This window comes from Toxorhynchites rutilus, chromosome 1 (assembly GCF_029784135.1).
Source record: "Toxorhynchites rutilus septentrionalis strain SRP chromosome 1, ASM2978413v1, whole genome shotgun sequence".
NCBI lineage: Eukaryota > Metazoa > Arthropoda > Insecta > Diptera > Culicidae > Toxorhynchites > Toxorhynchites rutilus.
The window spans coordinates 155,111,715-155,130,033 of NC_073744.1; the positions used below are offsets into that span (position 1 = coordinate 155,111,715).

The 18,319-nt window shown below is 37.2% G+C and overlaps 1 protein-coding gene across 9 annotated transcripts in view; it reads left to right on the forward strand.

Moving 5' to 3' along the window:
• LOC129763323 (protein sidekick) overlaps window positions 1-18,319 on the forward strand; it is a 230,680-nt gene that overhangs the window by 175,160 nt on the left and 37,201 nt on the right. For all 9 annotated transcript variants that reach the window (XM_055762264.1, XM_055762269.1, XM_055762268.1 and 6 more), the window contains exon 4: window positions 11,793-11,969. In XM_055762264.1, coding sequence (XP_055618239.1) covers window positions 11,793-11,969 — 177 coding nt within the window. The remainder of the gene's footprint in view (window positions 1-11,792; window positions 11,970-18,319) is intronic.

Below are 18,319 nucleotides of genomic sequence, written 5' to 3' on the forward strand. Positions count from 1 at the left end.
TTCGTTTGCGCTACACTGTTAAGTGATTCGTCGGTCATTTTGAATCAATAGACCTATTAACAGTATCATCACAATAAACAGCCTGTAAACGAAAATGAATCTCACTAGGATCCACTTTTTCAGTAGTTAAAGCCTCGATAACAACGCGGTATTTAATTCTCGTTGACATAGCACCAGAAAATGGCATCGACTTCCACTACTCAATAAAATTTAATGGAAGCAACGCTTTTGAAAGTTCGTCTTTTTAAATTAAGAACGAATTATTGAACACAATTTTGTATTGCATACAACATTTACGGGATCAAAGCTGCATAATAACATCTGATTCATATCAGCTTCGCATTCGCTCGCGACACATACCTTTTTTATTCGTATAATTGTTCACTTGTTTTACAATTCCCATTGTTGGTGTCTCAAGCGTAAAAATTACTGGATAAATCTGCTGTCTAATGGTATATACTAAAACATATATCGTTAGAACGATTGTGCGTAATATGCATTTGAAATCCCTTGATTTTTCGTTATATTTTTCGTAGAGTGACAATAGGACCTATCTGTTTGGATCGATAATCTTCATCGACATACTCTATCGTTAAAAACTCACCGGTAGAAGCATGTGATTAAATGAAGCGTTTCTGAGTTCTTTATCTTAAAATTGCTCTATGATACAAAGAACAATATTTTTCATTACTCCTCAACTAAATCCAATTTCGCGTCTATATTATAATAATTGAACCAATTTCCCTCCCACACTCGTGTTTAGAACCAATTAGAGCTGCATTTTGTTCCCAAACACTTGTAGCAAAATTGTTCAAATTAAGTCCAATAACAATTTCATGCACCCACTGTGCGCTCGTAACCCCGACATAATCCACCGAGGCCCGTGACTCGAGACGGTTTTAGAGAAAATGAAAAACAGCCTATTTGATGGGAAAAGAAAGCTTTATGAGTCTGGAGGATATGTATGTGGTGAGTAAGCGTGTGTGTGCGTGTGTATGTGTGTTTGAAAAGGAAAACACGCGTCTCGGGCTGCTGCTGCTGCTGCTGCTGTTGTGGTTTTGAGGACGACGGCCGCACTTAGCACTGCTAGCAGCGGCTTTGTGGTTTCAATTCTGTGCAGATCTGCTACTCTGGTGCTCATATGCCGAAGCAAAACATTATGTTTTATGCATAGCTTCATTAGAAGTGCTCAATGGGAATGAAATCGGAAGTATTTTTTTTATTATTATCATTGTCTCCCTTCCGGTCCTGTGCAAGTGCGTTGGGAATAGCAGCAAAGGGTTCCGGTCCAAAACGGTTCCGAAGTGGGAAGAGGGAATATTAATGGATCCGACCAGAAAGCAATTGATGGAAGTGTCTGAGAAATCGTCATTTGTGTCTTGTAGAAAAGACAAGCGACGATCGGCGGCTGCAGCAGTAACGAAACAAAAAGCTCATTGAGACCCTAAATCCCAGCGATTGTTCTCCAACTGAGAAACAATTTAGACGTAAGACGCAGCAAAAAAATATATGAAACGAGGAAAGCAATCTGATTAATGTTTTAATTTCCGTTTTAACATTAAGACGCGTCTTTTGCTAAAATCTAATGATCCATACCATTAAACGGACCGTTGGCGCGCTTTATGACGTAAATGACCGTTTTTCGCTGGTTCCGTCAATCGGATTAATGTATACACAACCCATTTCTCGTGCTGTCTGAATGGCGCTGGAATTATCCAATCACAATTATCACTCTGAGATGATCTTCTTTCTTTCCTCGTCGGAAGATGCTGTTTTATTCGTTTGTCGAGAAAGAAAGGCAACGGTCAGGACGGTGTTGTTTCATGCGTTTCGTGTTATTCCGTTGGGAATTTTACTGAGCTAGTAACAGTAAAAACGCCAGATTGGATGAAATAAATCTATACTATTTACAACCTTTACCTTTATCATCGAGAAAGGTCACCTATGAGCTGTTGTCGACAGATGCATTTACCGTGTGCAATGGGTGTATGGATATGCAACGGAAACAATGTTTATGACTATGAATTTTTTGCTCCAATGGTCGTTGAAAGTGTCAGACACCACTGAGAGTGTAGTTGCATTTTTGTGTGCTTCGGAGTTATTGAAGAAAATAGCGAACGAATCCAAAGATGTACCGGAACTTTGCTCTGGTACATAGCTATCTTATGGACCTTGAAAAATATTGGAATATATGCGCCAAAGATTAAGAGACTCGAAACAAGTTACGGAATCAATCTGTGTAGAGAATGCGGTGCTTGACGAATATCCGGGAAAATTTGATTTTCTATACATTATAGCGGAACAAAAATCCGCAAAATCAAGCGTAACAATTCATTCACCGCATCTCGGGGTGTATTTATCTTCATCTATCTTCGATTCTTCATTTAATTCTTCATTTTACCCGGCAGATAAGTTGCTCCGATTCTTTCAAATTCTCTAAGCGAACAAGAAGAGGAGGAATTTCTGTCAGTGGAAACCGTACCCGACTATTGTGTGAAGTATGGTATGCTTTTTACCTTTAAATCACGAATGTCTTAACTCATTAATTTCGTAAGTTGACAAAAAACCACAGAAAATTCCCCTACTTTAGCCAGTAGCGCCCTTTGAATCGTTATGACTTGTGAACTGAACGTCGAACTGCCAGAAAGTTTAATAGGCTTCGTTTAAAGAATTGTTCTTTACAGAAATTGTGTAAAAAAGTGGCGTGTTGATATTTCAATTTGAGCAGACTGTTGGATCCATAGCTCATTCCAAACTCCAAGCTCATTCAAACTTTCATACTTACTCATACTCATGGAATACGAAGTGAAGATCTGAAAACTAGAATCTGGCATCCGAATTCGGATTGTGGAACCTAGGATTGAAGAAATGGAGTATGCAATTTTTAAATCTCAAAAATTCGGATTCTGGATTTTTAATTTGTTATGCTAATATGGAACTTTTAACGAATCTGGAATCAGAATTTTCAAATCTCAATCTAGATTCTGAATCTGGAACATTGACCTGGAATCTGAATTTACAATGCAACTGGATTATCAATCCGGAATCTATATTTGAAACCTTGACGTGGAATATGAATATCCATATGTGATTCAGAATCTAGATTTTAAGTCCAAGTCTGAAGTTTGGAATCCAATCTTAAAAACTTGAAAGAATCTGGAAATTGAATCGGGGATCTATGTTCTGGAATCACAATCTGAGATCCGAATACGAAATGTAAACCTGGAAAGTAGTATATTGTGTCCAAATTCGGATTCTGGGATCTAAAAGTAAGAAACTGAAGCTTGAAATTCAAATCCAAAAAATCGCAAATCTGAATTCTAATCTGGAATCTAAATCAAGAATCTGAACCTCTGAATTCAGAGTTAAAATGTCAATTTCTGAATGTGAGATAATTTGAAATCGGTATGTATTGAAAAATATGAATCTAAAATTATGGAATTGAATTGGTATTTATTATCAATCCAAATCTGAATCTAAAATCCGATTCTTGGAATTAAAATCTCAACCTGGAGTAAAAACCTAGAATATAGAATATAAAGTCAATCTACAATCTGAATTCGGATTCTGGATTCTAAATCTGGAATCCGAATCTGGAGATTTAAAGCGGGAATTTTGATCTGATGTGGAATCTGGCTTACGAAAACACAAAATTCTCAAAGCGGATTGAATCGGTAACTTAATGATGCAGAAATTGGTATCTGGTATTTGCATTTCCTACGTTGGAAGTTCGAAACAGAATCCAATATCTGAAATTTAAACCAGAATGTAAGATCTAGAATCTTTACTCTGAAACAAATCAAAAGATTACGACTTTCTGAAAGCCTATATCAGTTTAGTTTGAGCGATTTTACTTTAATTGCTTGGAAACAACGCGAGAGTTTGCGTTTTTCTGGAATTTGGAATTTCCAATTTTTGGGAAAATCGAAAAGAATCAGGAACTGGATCTGGAATTTGATTACGATTTTTCCTGAATCTTTTCTGATCTGAATTTGAAAATAGGGAATTTGAATCAAGACTCCGGATTATAACATCTGGTAATGGGATCTACAATCTATAATTTGGAGTCTGTATACTTAATTTGAAGTCTGCGATCTCATATAAAATCTGAAATGGCCTGAATGAATCTGGAATCTGAATCTAAAACCCGGATTTGAATACAAAACAGCAATTCCAAATGAAATCGTCCTAAAAATGCAGATTTTAAAAACTTGTATTTTTGATTCCAATGAAAGTGTGTATTCCGTTTAGGTTGGAGGAAATATGAGTTTTTCACAGCAATTGGGAATTTTTTGACTCAAGCGTAACTTTTGAAAAGGGCGTATCGTTTTTAGTAATCTTTGATAATTTATATCTCAAAAACTATGAGTCGTACCGAAATAGTGTCTTAGAAAGATTTATAGAGTATTGATGGTTGAATATGAAAAAAATGTACACTGAGAAAAAAATTTCTCTTTTTTTTCTTTACAAAATAGAAGTCATGCAGAAAATTTAAAAAATGGGCCCAAGATGGTAAAACTGTTTTTGACAAACTTTGTGGAATTTTCAGGAATTTTCGAAACTTCGAATTTTTGTATGTTAACAATCATTTTATCCACAAATTATGAACCCTGATGTGATTTAAAACAAAAAAGGTTATTATCAACCTCCTTCTATATGTAGCTATTCTCGAAAAATTTTAAAAAATATTTCTAATTTATTGTCTTTTTTATAGTAAATAATCTCTTTTAATATGTTTGTCGTGTTATACCGTCATGTTCATGAAATTTTATGAATTTGCTTCAATTCCAACAATTTTTTTGATTGATTGAAGTTTGTATTAAGATAAAAAAGATTTTTTAGTTTCGCTACGTTTTGTATTAACCCACATGTCTTCGAATGTTTCGTAACGTAACTTCTAAACATATGTCTTTACCATAACGATGTATTTGGAAAAGTTGTTGAAAATTATAAGCGAATTCATAAAATCTCATGAACATGACGGTATAACACGACAAACATATTAAAAGAGATTATTTACTATAAAAAAGACAATAAAATAGAAATATTTCTTTAAATATCTCGAGAATGGCTACATTTAGAAGGAGATTGATAATAACCTTTTTTGTTTTAAATCACATCAGGGTTCATAATTTGTGATTAAAAATGACTGCTAACATACAAAAACTCGATGTTTCGAAAATTCCTAAAAATTCGATGTTCCACAAAGTTCGCCAAAAACAGTTTTACCATGTTGGGCCCATTTTTTAAATTTTCTACATGAACAAATTCATAAAATTTTATGAACATGACGGTATAACACGACAAACATATTAAAAGAGATTATTTACTATAAAAAAGACAATAAATTAGAAATGTTTTTTTAAATTTTTCGAGAATGGCTACATTTAGAAGGAGATTGATAATAACCTTTTTTGTTTTAAATCACATCAGGGTTCATAATTTGTGGCTAAAATGATTGTTAACATACAAAAATTCGAAGTTTCGAAAATTCCTAAAAATCGATGTTCCACAAAGTTCGTCAAAAATAGTTTTACCATCTTGGGCCCATTTTTAAAATTTTCTGCATGACTTCTATTTTGTATGGAAAAATTAAAAAAAAATATGTTTTTAGGATATTGCAAATTGAATTTTTATTTTGTAAATAAAAAAAAGAGTACACATTTTTTTTCCTCAGTGTACATTTTTTCATATTCAACCATCAATACTCTATAACTCTTTTTAAGACACTATTTCGGTACGTAGTACCGAAACGGTACGGTAGTTTTTGATATATAAATTACGCTTGAGTCAAAAAATTCCCAATTGCTGTGGAAAACTCATATTTCCCCTAACCCAAACGGAATACACTGGAATCTGAAACTGCCATATAAATCTGAAATCTGACTCTTAAATCTGAATCTGGAATCTGACTTTGAATCTGATAATTGAATCTAAATGTTGGAATTGGATCTAAATGCTAACTATATCCGTTCCTAAATTAAAAATATGAGTCTCAAATTTCAATCTACGATGTTGGTTGTTGGTCTTACATCCAATCAAAATCGCAAATGGTGATCTGAAAACTGAATCTGAAACCTAGAATCTGAATTCTGAAATTGAGATCTGGATATGAAATTGGGATTTGTCGTTCCAATCTGGAATCTGAATCTGAGATCCCAATCTGAATTCTGTATCTTGAATCTGAAATTGAAAATCAAATCTGGAGTTTGAAACTAGACCTTGCATCTGAGTGAAGGATTGGAATCCGTAGTGTAGAGCCTAGAATATGAAATGTGAAATTTGCATCGGTTCCTAGGTCAAAAATACGAATCTCAAATTTTTAAATTGAATCATATAAAAGTCCCAAATAAGGATCTGGAAGCCGAATCTGAATTTGGAATTAAAACCTAGCCCTCCACCTGTTATGAGAACCCAGAATCTGAATCTTGAATCTAGAATCGACATCGATTCCCAAGTATATAACTTCAGTTCACGCACCATACTCAGATTTTGAACTAGGGATCTAGGAACTGAATGTGAAACCTCGAGTCTAAAATCTGATATGCAGATCTAGGTACGGAATCACAATCTGACTAAAATTTGGCTCTGGAATCTAAGCCTGGATCTGATAACTAGATTATTAACTCTGAACAAAATCGAATTGGTATCTTTCTGAAATCTGAAGTCAGTTTAATTTAAACAATTTTGCGAGAAGTGGTTAAAAACATCGTGGTATTTTGCACCTCTCTGGAATCATAACCTGGAGTGCGCAATCCCATACTTGAATTGCACAGATTTATAGTATGAATCGTGAATTTGAAACCGGTATCAGAATTTGGGAAAAGCATGTGGTGGTATCCAGAATCAGGAACTGGATCTGAAATTTTTTCCTGGATTTTTCTGAATGTTCTGGGATCTGAATTCAAAACTGGAATCTGGAATTCAAATTATGATTCTAAATAACTCAAATGAATCTAAGATTCACCATTTTAAATCTGAAATACAAATCTGGAATCTGGATTCTAAAATTTGAAATTTTGGATCTCAGATCTAGAATTTGGAATCGAAAGCACACAAAAATCTGAACACCGATTGACCTTTTTTTTAATCGGTACCTCAGTTTAAGATATGATGCTGAACAAGATTGCGTTTCTCGAGAATCTGGAATTCGTAATCGTAAATTTTGAATTTACAATTTGCAATTAAAATAGGGTGTTTAGATCTGAATCGTACACTAGAATTTGGAATCCGAGTTTGAGAAATAGTTTGTTTTGGGTGGTATTTAGAATCACGAACTGTGTCTGGAATTTGTAATTTCTGGATCTTCTGAGATTTGAAAATTTAAAAAATGACTCAGTAACATTTTAATCCTGGGAATGAGATCTGCAATCTTGATTTCTGAGTATTCTTGATTTTCGGAACTTGAAATCATCATCTGAAATTTTGGTTACGAATCTGAGCCTGGAATTTGAATCTAAATTTGGAATTTGGAATCCAAATTCTGTATTCAAATCTGAAAGCTAAAATTTAATTTTGAAAAAGTAAATTGAACAAAGTACGGATCCGCAAATGAAATATGCATTTTATTATTCCAATCTTAGATCTGGAATACTAATTATGGTTTGGAATCTTCAGCTGGAATCTGACATTTGGAATGCAAAAACAGGTTTAAAATTTGGAATATTCAAATATCTAGAATTGTATATGAATGTTTTTAAACGGACTTGGCATGGCATGACGCTAAATTTGTATCTTCATTCGAAATTGGTTATTGTGAGACAGAAGTTTTGAAAATGGAGCAAATTCCATATTCCCAGAATTGGATATTGGATACTTATTAAATTTCGAATTTCAATTTTGATTTTGGATCTTTAATTTGGAATATAAAACAACTCCACTATTTGAATTCAATGTATTCTATTTATGCAAAAAATCAAAAAGACGTTTGTCTAGAATCTGGAAATACACAATCTAGAATCTTCAACCAGATTACCATTAAACTTAGTTGAAATAATTTTGTTACTTGTAAACAGCACACACTTTTGCGTTTCTCTAGAATCTGGAATTCAGAATCAGGATTCTAAAATCTTTAATCTGGATTTGAACCTGAATCAAGAATCTAGATTCGGGATTTAAGTTTAGGGAAAGCTTAGCCTGGAATTTGAGCCAGAATCCTGAATCTGAAATATAAATATTGACACTGCAAATTGAAAAATTGGATTCTGGTAATGGTATTTTGAAACGTAAAATTGATTATTTGTAATCCTGATTCCAAATATGCATGGTCAAATCGTTTAGAATTTGCGGTTAAGGATTTTGTAAGTTTAGAATTTTTATCTCATGAATGTAAAATCTAAAACTGGAATCAGAATCCGGAATCTGCATCTTAAATCTAAATCTTTAACTTGAATATGGAATGTGAACTTGGAATCCGAATTTGAAATCCGAGTCTGGGAAAAACTGAAATCTGAATTTGGATTCTGGAATTTTTATCCAATCATGTAAGCTGGAACCCTAAATAAGACTCTCAATTGGTCGGTGTTAAGTCAGACAGGACCATCCAAAATTTTTATGATTTCGAGAAAAACGAATTTGAAGTTTGGTGCTTTAAAGGGTTTTCATTGAGCGGTCAAAACAATTTCGATAAGTCACTCCTGCTGTACGCGCGATTTTCCAAATCTGATAAATGTGGAATGTAGCTTACAAAATGTTTAACTTAATACAATCAATAACTCTATCTTTTTAATTTTGCGACTTGGTTCGCTCTGACTTAACACCGACTTTAGAATACACAAAAAATTTCTAAGGGTCGATCATCCTGAATCAGTATCTTAATTCAAAATTTAATGTCATGAATCTTGAATTTGTATCGGAATTGCATGTTAGAAGTTGAGAACTGGATCTAAATCAACAAATTAGAGATCCGAGACTTAGAGATCTAAGAACATTCGGGGTTTTCCTAATCTGGAGTCAAAGTAATCCGAAATTGGATACAGAAGAAGGATCTGAAATGAAAAATAAATCTAGCGTTCCAATAATGAATGTGCAATACGAAATCTAATTTCAGAAATCGGGTCTTCAATTTGGAAAACTCGAGGATTTTGAGTCTGAATCTAAAATGCAAATCAGAAGCTGAAAACTTAATTCTTAAATTTTGACTAATGAAATCGGAGTCCGGAGTAATTTTCCTACAAAAACAACATGAAATTTTGCGTTTCTCTAAATTTGGAATCCGACACTGGAAAGTGAATCCAGAATTTGAATCTGACCTTTCAATCTGGACTCTATGTCTGAGTGTGTAATCTAGGATTTGTAATTTAAAAATTAATTCTCCAAGTTTATTGTTGGAGTCTTAATCTTAAATTTGAATATGATCCTAAATTCGAACATTTGAAACCAGAATGAAATCAGAATGTGGGATTTTGAATCTGCAATTTGTCTTCTAATCTGGAGTCAGAATCTCAATGTGGAATCTGTTTCTCTCTGAAATCTGAATGCGGCATTTGAATCGGGAATCTGATTTTGATTTTCGAACAAACATATTTGATTCGAATCCGAGTTAGGAATCTTAGATTTGAGATTTGAAAAATGGAATCTGATTTTGGTTTTCGGCTCCAAACTTTGAGATGGAATCCCAATCTGGGTTACGAATTTAGTGTGAAATTAGAAATAAGTTCCTCAAAATATGGAATCTGCATCGGAGTCCGAATCTGGAATCAGTATTCAGCCATTTTTCTTCTGAATTTAAATCTGATATTAAAATCTGGGACTCAAAATCTATATAGGAATCAGGTTAATGAACTTGGAACTTAAATACTGAAGTATAGTGACTTTCAGCAAATTCGCTGGTTCGTCAGTTTTACTTCCATTTTTGGAAGAATGTCGGGGGTTAGGATTGAACCCTACCTAGCATCATACTTTTCCATCGCGTTCAGTCATTCATTCGTCATCGAAATATGAAATATGTCGAACCCATATAACTTGACCATTTCATAAAGGATCGCAACGCTGTTTACATCAATCGATTGGGAATATTTTTACCCATATATCACAATAAAGAAAATAATATTTTTGAAACAAACTATTGGATAATTGAAGCTTGCATCTTATATATTTTCGCACAATTTGGATTCATACCATTGCGAGAATAATTGTAGCTAATCATCGTGCATTTAATGCCTTTGCTGCGGCAAACCGTCCGTTTCGGTTTCGCTAATGTGCTGAACGGATGTGTTTGCGGTGTTTGCTTCAAAATGTATTTTCTGGATATGCATAAAGCAACGTCAGTACAGAGAACTGACGAGCAGAAGCAAAGCAGTAGTGAAATATTAATTAGGCTCCGCGAGTATGAAAGCTATTTCATTCGTGACATTAACTCTAAGGAAGCGAGTCTCCAAGGGTAAAGTTGAGTTAGTTAAGCTTTTGATAATGACTGAATTCTATTGCTTTTTGTGAGCTTTCTAATTCAATTGTTACGGTTGATCAGGGTTCCCCGTATTGGTGTGAAATTTAAAGAATTAAATGAGATTATAAATACGATAAAATTGTAGAATTGCGATGGTCCTCAATGGTGCATTTTCTGTATAGCATCTTCTTGAAGGCATTTTGTATTGAACTCTGCTTTCGCTGTATTTTTCCCGAAATTGGATGCTTCAAACCGTAATTTTTATGATTTTATTCAAAGTATTTTGTATCGCTGATGAAAGCGTTCACATAGTTGGGGTAGCATTTCTTAGCTCAACCTTCTCAAGTATGTCTTGTCCTCTTTTACTGCATGGCGTCGTACATTGTAATGCCTCAAATTACTTGTCTTTCACGTATAACGGCCTCTCGTCTCTCTTTTTTTCTCATTAGGCGTCGTGCACAAATTACGTAACGCGATAAGGGGGGTAGGGGGGTCGAGGTTGCGTTACTTTCTGTGTATTAGAGATAGGAAATTGCGTTACGTAGGGGGAAGGGGGTCCAAAATCCGGATTTTTAGCGTTACGTAATTTGTGCACGACGCCTTACAAGAGCAACAAACAGAATGAAAGAAAATGAAATCCTTGCCTTCGTAAATACAATTATTGCACCTAATTTCCCGCAAAATCGAGCTCAACTCAATCAAAACAATTCGAAACACCAGGAAGTCAGTAATTACATCCCCCATCCCAAATCCTGTTCCGCATCCACTTTTGCTTGTTTGTACGTATGTACATATGCATTTGGGCGTGTAACGTCTGAACACCGCTTATTATCCCCGATGACACGCAAATATTTGTTTCTTGTAAAGTGCTACACATACGGACTGCACTTTATCCTCGCTCTCCCGATAAGTGTTTCGAAGCGAGAGACCAGCTTTCCACAGCTTAATCCATCTCAAGGTTATGGCGTTTTGTGGAAAGTAAAATTAAATTTTAATGCATATGCTCATGTGGTGTGGTATGGAAGCTATAACTTCCCTCTGCTCATCAGATGTGCTGCCTTACTACCAGGATGCCCCCACCACACTTTGGGATGATTAATTTTTCATTAACTGCTACCACGTGCAGTTATGGGAGTGGGGAGTGGGTCTTATGCGCCATCAAGAAGCTCCTGTTCTTCCAAAAAAATAACGGCCTCAGCAATGTGACCAACCGCACACAACCGAAAGCGGATGATTAACGACCCCGTCGATGACCGTTTCGTTGATGAATTCATGAATGTTGGATCTAGTTTTTAGTTTGTAGATTTTAGTGCCACCATAGATTGGCAAAAACTATTCTCCCACCGCTTCGAGCGCACCACAATTTAACTTTCTCTTCGTTTGCTCTTCATCTCTCAATCTGCAGGTTATCCCCAGCCCATGTATCGGTGGCTGAAGAATGGTGTCCCGGTTGGAGACTTCGACACTAGCCAATACCTGAAAATCCAAACCACGACGCGGGATGACGCCGGCTCGTACCAGTGTCTGGCGAAGAACGATGCCGGAACGATATTCAGCGAGAAAATAGACGTAGTGGTGGCATGTGAGTAAACTTGTGTTTCCTTTAATCAAAACTCCTCTTTTTAGGATTTGTTCAAAGCTGTAAATTTTATTCAATTAAATTTTGAAATTATAATTTTCTACAATTTTGTGCTTGAGTCCATTTTCAATTGTATAACATTCCAAATTTTTTGGAATTTTTTTGTTTCCTTGCGCAATGTTTCTCTTAGAATCTTTCATTTTTCACTGATCAATTTATTATTATTTATTTAATTACTAGCTAACCCGGCAAACTTCGTCCCGCCCATTTACTTGATCAATTCTCGAGTAATGCAGAAATTTGTGTTTTATTTGTGTGGCAGCCACCCCTAAGAGAGGGGGGAGGGGTATCTAACCACCATAGAAACATTCATTGCACCCTAAAGTTTCCATATGCCTAATTTGGTTTAATTTGCTTGATTAATTCTCGGGTAATGCAAAAATTTGTGTTTCATTTGTACGGCAGCCCCCTCTAAGAGAGGGGGAAGGAGTATCTTAACACCATAGAAACATTTATTGCATCCTAGAACCTCCACATGCCAAATTTGGTTTCATTTGCTTGATTAATTCTCGAGTAATGCAGAAATTTGTGTTTCATTTGTATGGCAGCCCCCCCTTTGAGTGGGGGAAGGACTGTCTAACCATCATAGAAACATTTATTGCACCCTAAAACTTTCACATGCCAACTTTGGTTTCGTTTGATTGATTAATTTCCGAGTAATGCAAAAAATTGTGTTTCATTTGTATGGCAGCCCCCTCTAAGAGAGGGGGAAGGAGTATCTTATCACCATAGAAACATTTATTGCATCCTAAAACCTCCACATGCCAAATTTGGTTTCATTTGCTTGATTAATTCTCGAGTAATGCAGAAATTTGTGTTTCATTTGTATGGCAGCCCCCCCTTTGAGTGGGGGAAGGACTGTCTAACCATCATAGAAACATTTATTGCACCCTAAAACTTTCACATGCCAACTTTGGTTTCGTTTGCTTGGTTAATTTCCGAGTAATGCAGAAATTTGTGTTTCATTTGTATGGCAGCCCCCCCTTAGAGAGGGGGGAGGGGTCTCAAAATATCACGAAAACTTTCCCCGGCCCCAAATACCCCTACATACCAATTTTCATGTCGATCGGTTCAGTAATTTCCGAGTCTATAAGAATCAGACAGACAGACAGACATCACTCCATTTTTATATATATATAGATTATGAACTTCGACCACACATTCTTTCACCACAGCACAATGGTCCAGGAGATGCATTTAAGTGGAAATTAGCATTAAGAGCTTGACAGTTATTCTCTAGACAAAAACTGTCTTAGACAAAGTTGTTACTCATGATAGAGCGCTCTTTCTTATGTTGTCAAAAATAGGCTGACCAAAATTGTCGATGAAATAAAAATTCTAACTTTCTTATCTTTATAGATAGAGGTAAACATAGTTCGACAATGTTGTAGCTCCAATTATTTGAGGCATCTTCATAGAACAAAGTTTCTCTCTATCTCTTGAAATAACCGATATAGCGCCTTTTTTTTCTAAGTTACGTTAGGGTCACCATTAAAAAACTGTTTTTTTGCTCTAACTTCTTCTTCTTCTTGAATGGCGTTAACGTTCCCTGTGGAACTTTTGCCGTCTCAACGTATTCATTAACTAGCGTCGTTCATAAATACTTGGTTGAGATTTCTATGCCGAATAACACGCCTTGACGCCGTGAATGCAAGCCGGAAGAATTTTCTTTGACGAAAAATCCCCCAACCAGAACGGGAATCGAACCCGAACACCCGGCATGATAGTGTGGGACGCTAACCACTCGGCCACGGGTGCACATTTTTGCTCTAACTATTATATTTCAAATTTTGTTATCGTGTTATGTTGTGTTATCGGTGATTTCAAGAGATAGAGAAAAACTTTGTTCTACAAAGATGTCTAAAATAATTGGAGCTACAGCATTGTCGAACTATGTTTACCTCTATCTATAAAGATAACAAAGTTAGATTTTTTATTCCGTCAAAAATTTTGGTCAACCTATTTTTAACAACATAGAAGCGAGCGCTCTATCATGAGTAACAACTTTGTCTAAGACAGTTTTTGTCTAGAAAATAACTATCGAGCTCTAAATGCTAATTTCCACTTAAATGTATCTCCTGGACCATTGTGCACTGGCGAAAATACGCCCTTGACTGCCGTCACGAACTCCGCAGTCATAATTCAGAGTTGCTGCTGATGATGCAAACATTCCCCGATCCGTATAGCTGGGAATCTGTCCTAAGCTGTACTTAAACCTTCGACATCCAGCAAAATCAGCTTTACCGATGTCTTCATTTCTAACTTCCGAACTTTTCCATTTTTACCTGGGAATACCTTCAAGATCCATCCTCTATCTCATTTATGCCTTACTTGATCATCTACCACTACTACCAAGTCTTCCACCTTAATTGGCCTAGTATCAGAACACCACTTAGTTCTTCGTTAGATTGTTGGCAAATACTTTTTGAACCAACGATTCCAAAATCGATCAGAAATATTCTGAATAAGGTTCCAGCTACTCCTCAATGCAATACCATCTTGTACTGACATCTTCATTGGCTTTCAAATTCCCTTAGAATTAAGCATAACGCTGATTTTCAATGGTATATACATGGATCATCGATTCTTCTTAAGTCTATAGCGTATGAAATGATTCGTTGTCCAATCTTCTAGTTTCTGGACTTGAAGACTCGGCACCTTCCGTACTTCATCCCTCAATCGTGCTATGGAAAATATCTGGCGTATTTCGTTGACGATTATTTTTCCGTTCTCGTGTCTGTGCTCACGATGATACCAATTCGTGGCACCAATCCAACAAAAGATTTACTGCGTGATGCTCTCTTGAGAGTGAGATCGGGAACCTTGCATCATACTGAAGAAGTTGGCAAATTCCAAACGATTCTCGCTATGCATCACCCCAAACTCGTAAAGACTGCGTGATAGGACAAGTATTCGACTGCCCTTGGGCAGCTGTAGATTCTGCTCTCTATTCGCTAGCTCCAAGTTACGTATGAGGATCATCATTTCATCGTGAAACTCATCGTTTTGTACCTGCTTCCACACAGTTCTCTCCGTTCACCTATTGTTGTCATTTTTCCGCTTTCAATCTTTTAAGTTCTCCAGAGGAAACGATATACGTATCTCAATGCTCATAAAAGTCTCTCCCATCTGGAGCAACGATTATAGTCAACAAATGGTTCAGCAACTAGATGTTTGTGAACATCGTAGATCTTGTGTTGTTTCTGACAGTGGTAGGTTTAGTTGCGACCGAGATGCTTCTTCCTTATAGAGGCAAAACGGGCCTTTAAACAAGCAGCCTTTCTATGAAACATCTGGAATCTTGGTCCACTCGGTGCCTCTATCGGCCACATTTAATTGGGTTGGAACCCAGCGTTCCCATCTGACTCTGTTAAGATTTCGTTGATCCTAAACGCTACAAACGGACGATATCGTGTTTGATCGGATCCAATCCACTGAAGTAGAGTACTGGAGTCACTCCAAAATGTACGACGGAGTATCGATAGAACTTGGAGTGGGGCAATCTAGACTTCGCTGCGTCTAGGAACAACACGAGAAAATTCCACGGTCAATTATACGAAAATAGGTGAGTACAGTATATGCTAACTCGCTAGCGTCTACGAAGAGGTGTATCTCAAGGCTATCGTATCTGCATGGATCATAACCTGGTTGATTTCTCGAAGACATTTGAGCGACTCTATCCATCGCTTCCACTTGCCCCATATTTTTTCCAGAATACAATCATCCCAGTCTATTTTCTACAGACAACTCTTGAACGAGTATCTTTCCGCGAACATTTACAGGGGTGATCAATTTAAGTGGATCGAAAACGCTCATCACCGCTCTCAACACTTGCCGTTTAGTTGGAATATCATCACTCTGTACGATGTCTTGTACGTCTGGACGGAAAACGATGGTGGAGCAAAACGTTTCGTCACTGGGAATCCATACTATCCCGAGAACACGTTCCATTTCTTCCTCTGCACTAGCTACGAAATTATTCGATGAAACCGGGATCGAAGGCCGACCCGTCTCAAGACGACTTTTGAGTTCGATAACCAATTTCTTATTTCGAAACCAGCTCTTTCGTGAACCTTTTTCACCTATATTTTTTATTTATAATGATACTACATCTCATTGAGAGATCTACTCCACAATGTTTCGCCAATAAACCCGATCCATGACTGCAGTTCTCCAAGCCCCGGCAGGATCGATTCTTGCCAAGACCTGCTCCACCTGGTTCAACCACCTCACTCTCTGGGCTCCTCTTCTTGTGTCCACTGTATTCGATGCGAGCACCATCTTTGCAAGGCTGTTGTCCGGCAATCTTGCAACATGCCCTGCCCATCGCACTTGTCCAGCCTTGGCGACTTTCTAGATGCTGGGTTCACTGTAGAGTGGCGCCAGTTCATTCTCCTTCGACATGCTCCATTACCTTATACCACGTACATCACCGTATATTGTTCTGAGCACTCGGCGTTCGAAAACACCAAGAGCTTGTGAGTCCTCTTCGAGCATCATCCATGCTTCGTGCCCTTAGAAAACAATAGGTGGAATCAGAATTTGTACATGGTACACTTCGTACGGGGTCGGATTTTGTTGGACCTTAAGGATTTGCGGAACCCATAGTAGGCGCGACTTCCTTTGTTGTCTTCGAATTACATGGCTATTGGTGCTGTCAGTTGTTATCAACGAGCCAAGGTAAGCAAAGGCGTCGTCGACGAAGCATCGCCTTGTCGAAGTCTCTTCTGAATCGCAAAAGATTCCGCCAAATCGCCAGAGATCCGCCCACTGCACCGCACTCCGTTCATCCTGTATCAATCTTGTCAGCTTTTGGGGAAAGTCGTGTTCGTTCATGATTCTCCATAGCTGTCGTTGGTCGATTATATTATATTCGGCCTTGAAGTCGACCAAGATGTGGTGAATGGAACTCACAGCACTTTTGGAGGATATGTCGCAGTGAAAAAATTTGGTCCGTCATCAAGCAACCGGGCTTGAATCCGGCCCGATAACTTCCTACAAATCTACTGACTATCGGCGATAGATGACGAAAGAGGATCTGAGACAGAATTTTATAAGAATTATTTAGGATCGTGATTGCACGGTAGTTCCCACAATCCAGCTTTAATAAATGTGGCAGATTAACCCATCCTTCCACTCCTCCTTTAGCTGTTCTGTGTCCCAGATCCTGACCTGTGTATACACTCTACATATTTTTCCGGACCTGCCTTGAAGAGCTCCGCTGCCAGGCAATCCATTATAAGCTGCTTTGTGGGTCTCTAGCTGATTCATGGCCTCCCTAACTTCACCTATTGTCGGGGGTGGTATGTCGTTATTGTTCACTGCACCGATGTAGTCCTCTTAGCAACGCCGTCTTGGTCTCCTGTCTGTGCACTTTTCATGCGTTCATTGTAGTGCTTCCTTCACCTATCGATCACATCGCGTTCGTTCGACAAGATGCCTCCACGGCTTTGGATAAGTAGGTCTTCAAGGATTCCATGAAACTTACATTCAAAGGTAGGATTTTGTGGGAACAGGGAGGCGGAAACGAAATGACACAGACGTTGTTTCTTGCCGCTGTCTCAGCCAAATCTCAGCCAATCCAATTTTTGATCTTCGAAAATCTTCCAAGAGGAGGAGTAAAGGAAATTTGGAAAATCGAAATTTTTTTTTCGATACCAAATGACTTCAAAATACATAAAACGTCGAGATCTGATGTTATCACAAAAACCATTTTTTGGCCGAAAGTCGACTTTTTGGGACTTAGCCTGAATGGCCAAAAAATCAAAATTTGAGTGCTTTGAGCACCCCTTCATGTCCGATTGAGCTGAAATTTCGTAATTTTTTTGGACCAATAAACAAAATGTACATGGTCGGTTCTTTAAATTCGATAATTATTTTTTTCCATACCTTCATTACCTCTAAAGGCTAAGTCCCAAAAGGTCGATTTTCGGCCAAAAATGACACCAGATCTCAACGCTTCATGCATTTTTAAGTCATTTGGCATCCAAAAAATAATTTCGATTTTCCAAATTTCCCTTACTCCCCCCTTGGAAGATTTTCGAGGATCAAAAATCAAAACTTTGAGCGCTTTGAGACACCCCTACACCATGTCCGATCGAGCTGAAACTTTGTACAGATCATTTTTTTGGGCCAATATACAAAATGTACATGGTCGGTTTCTGAAATTCGATGATGAAATTTTTCCCATACATTCATTGCCATCCTACTGCTCATCCAACTGATCCTCCTTCTTCTGCACATATTTGGCCAGTGTTCTTCTGGGTAAACTATATTCCTCCGCAGCACATCTA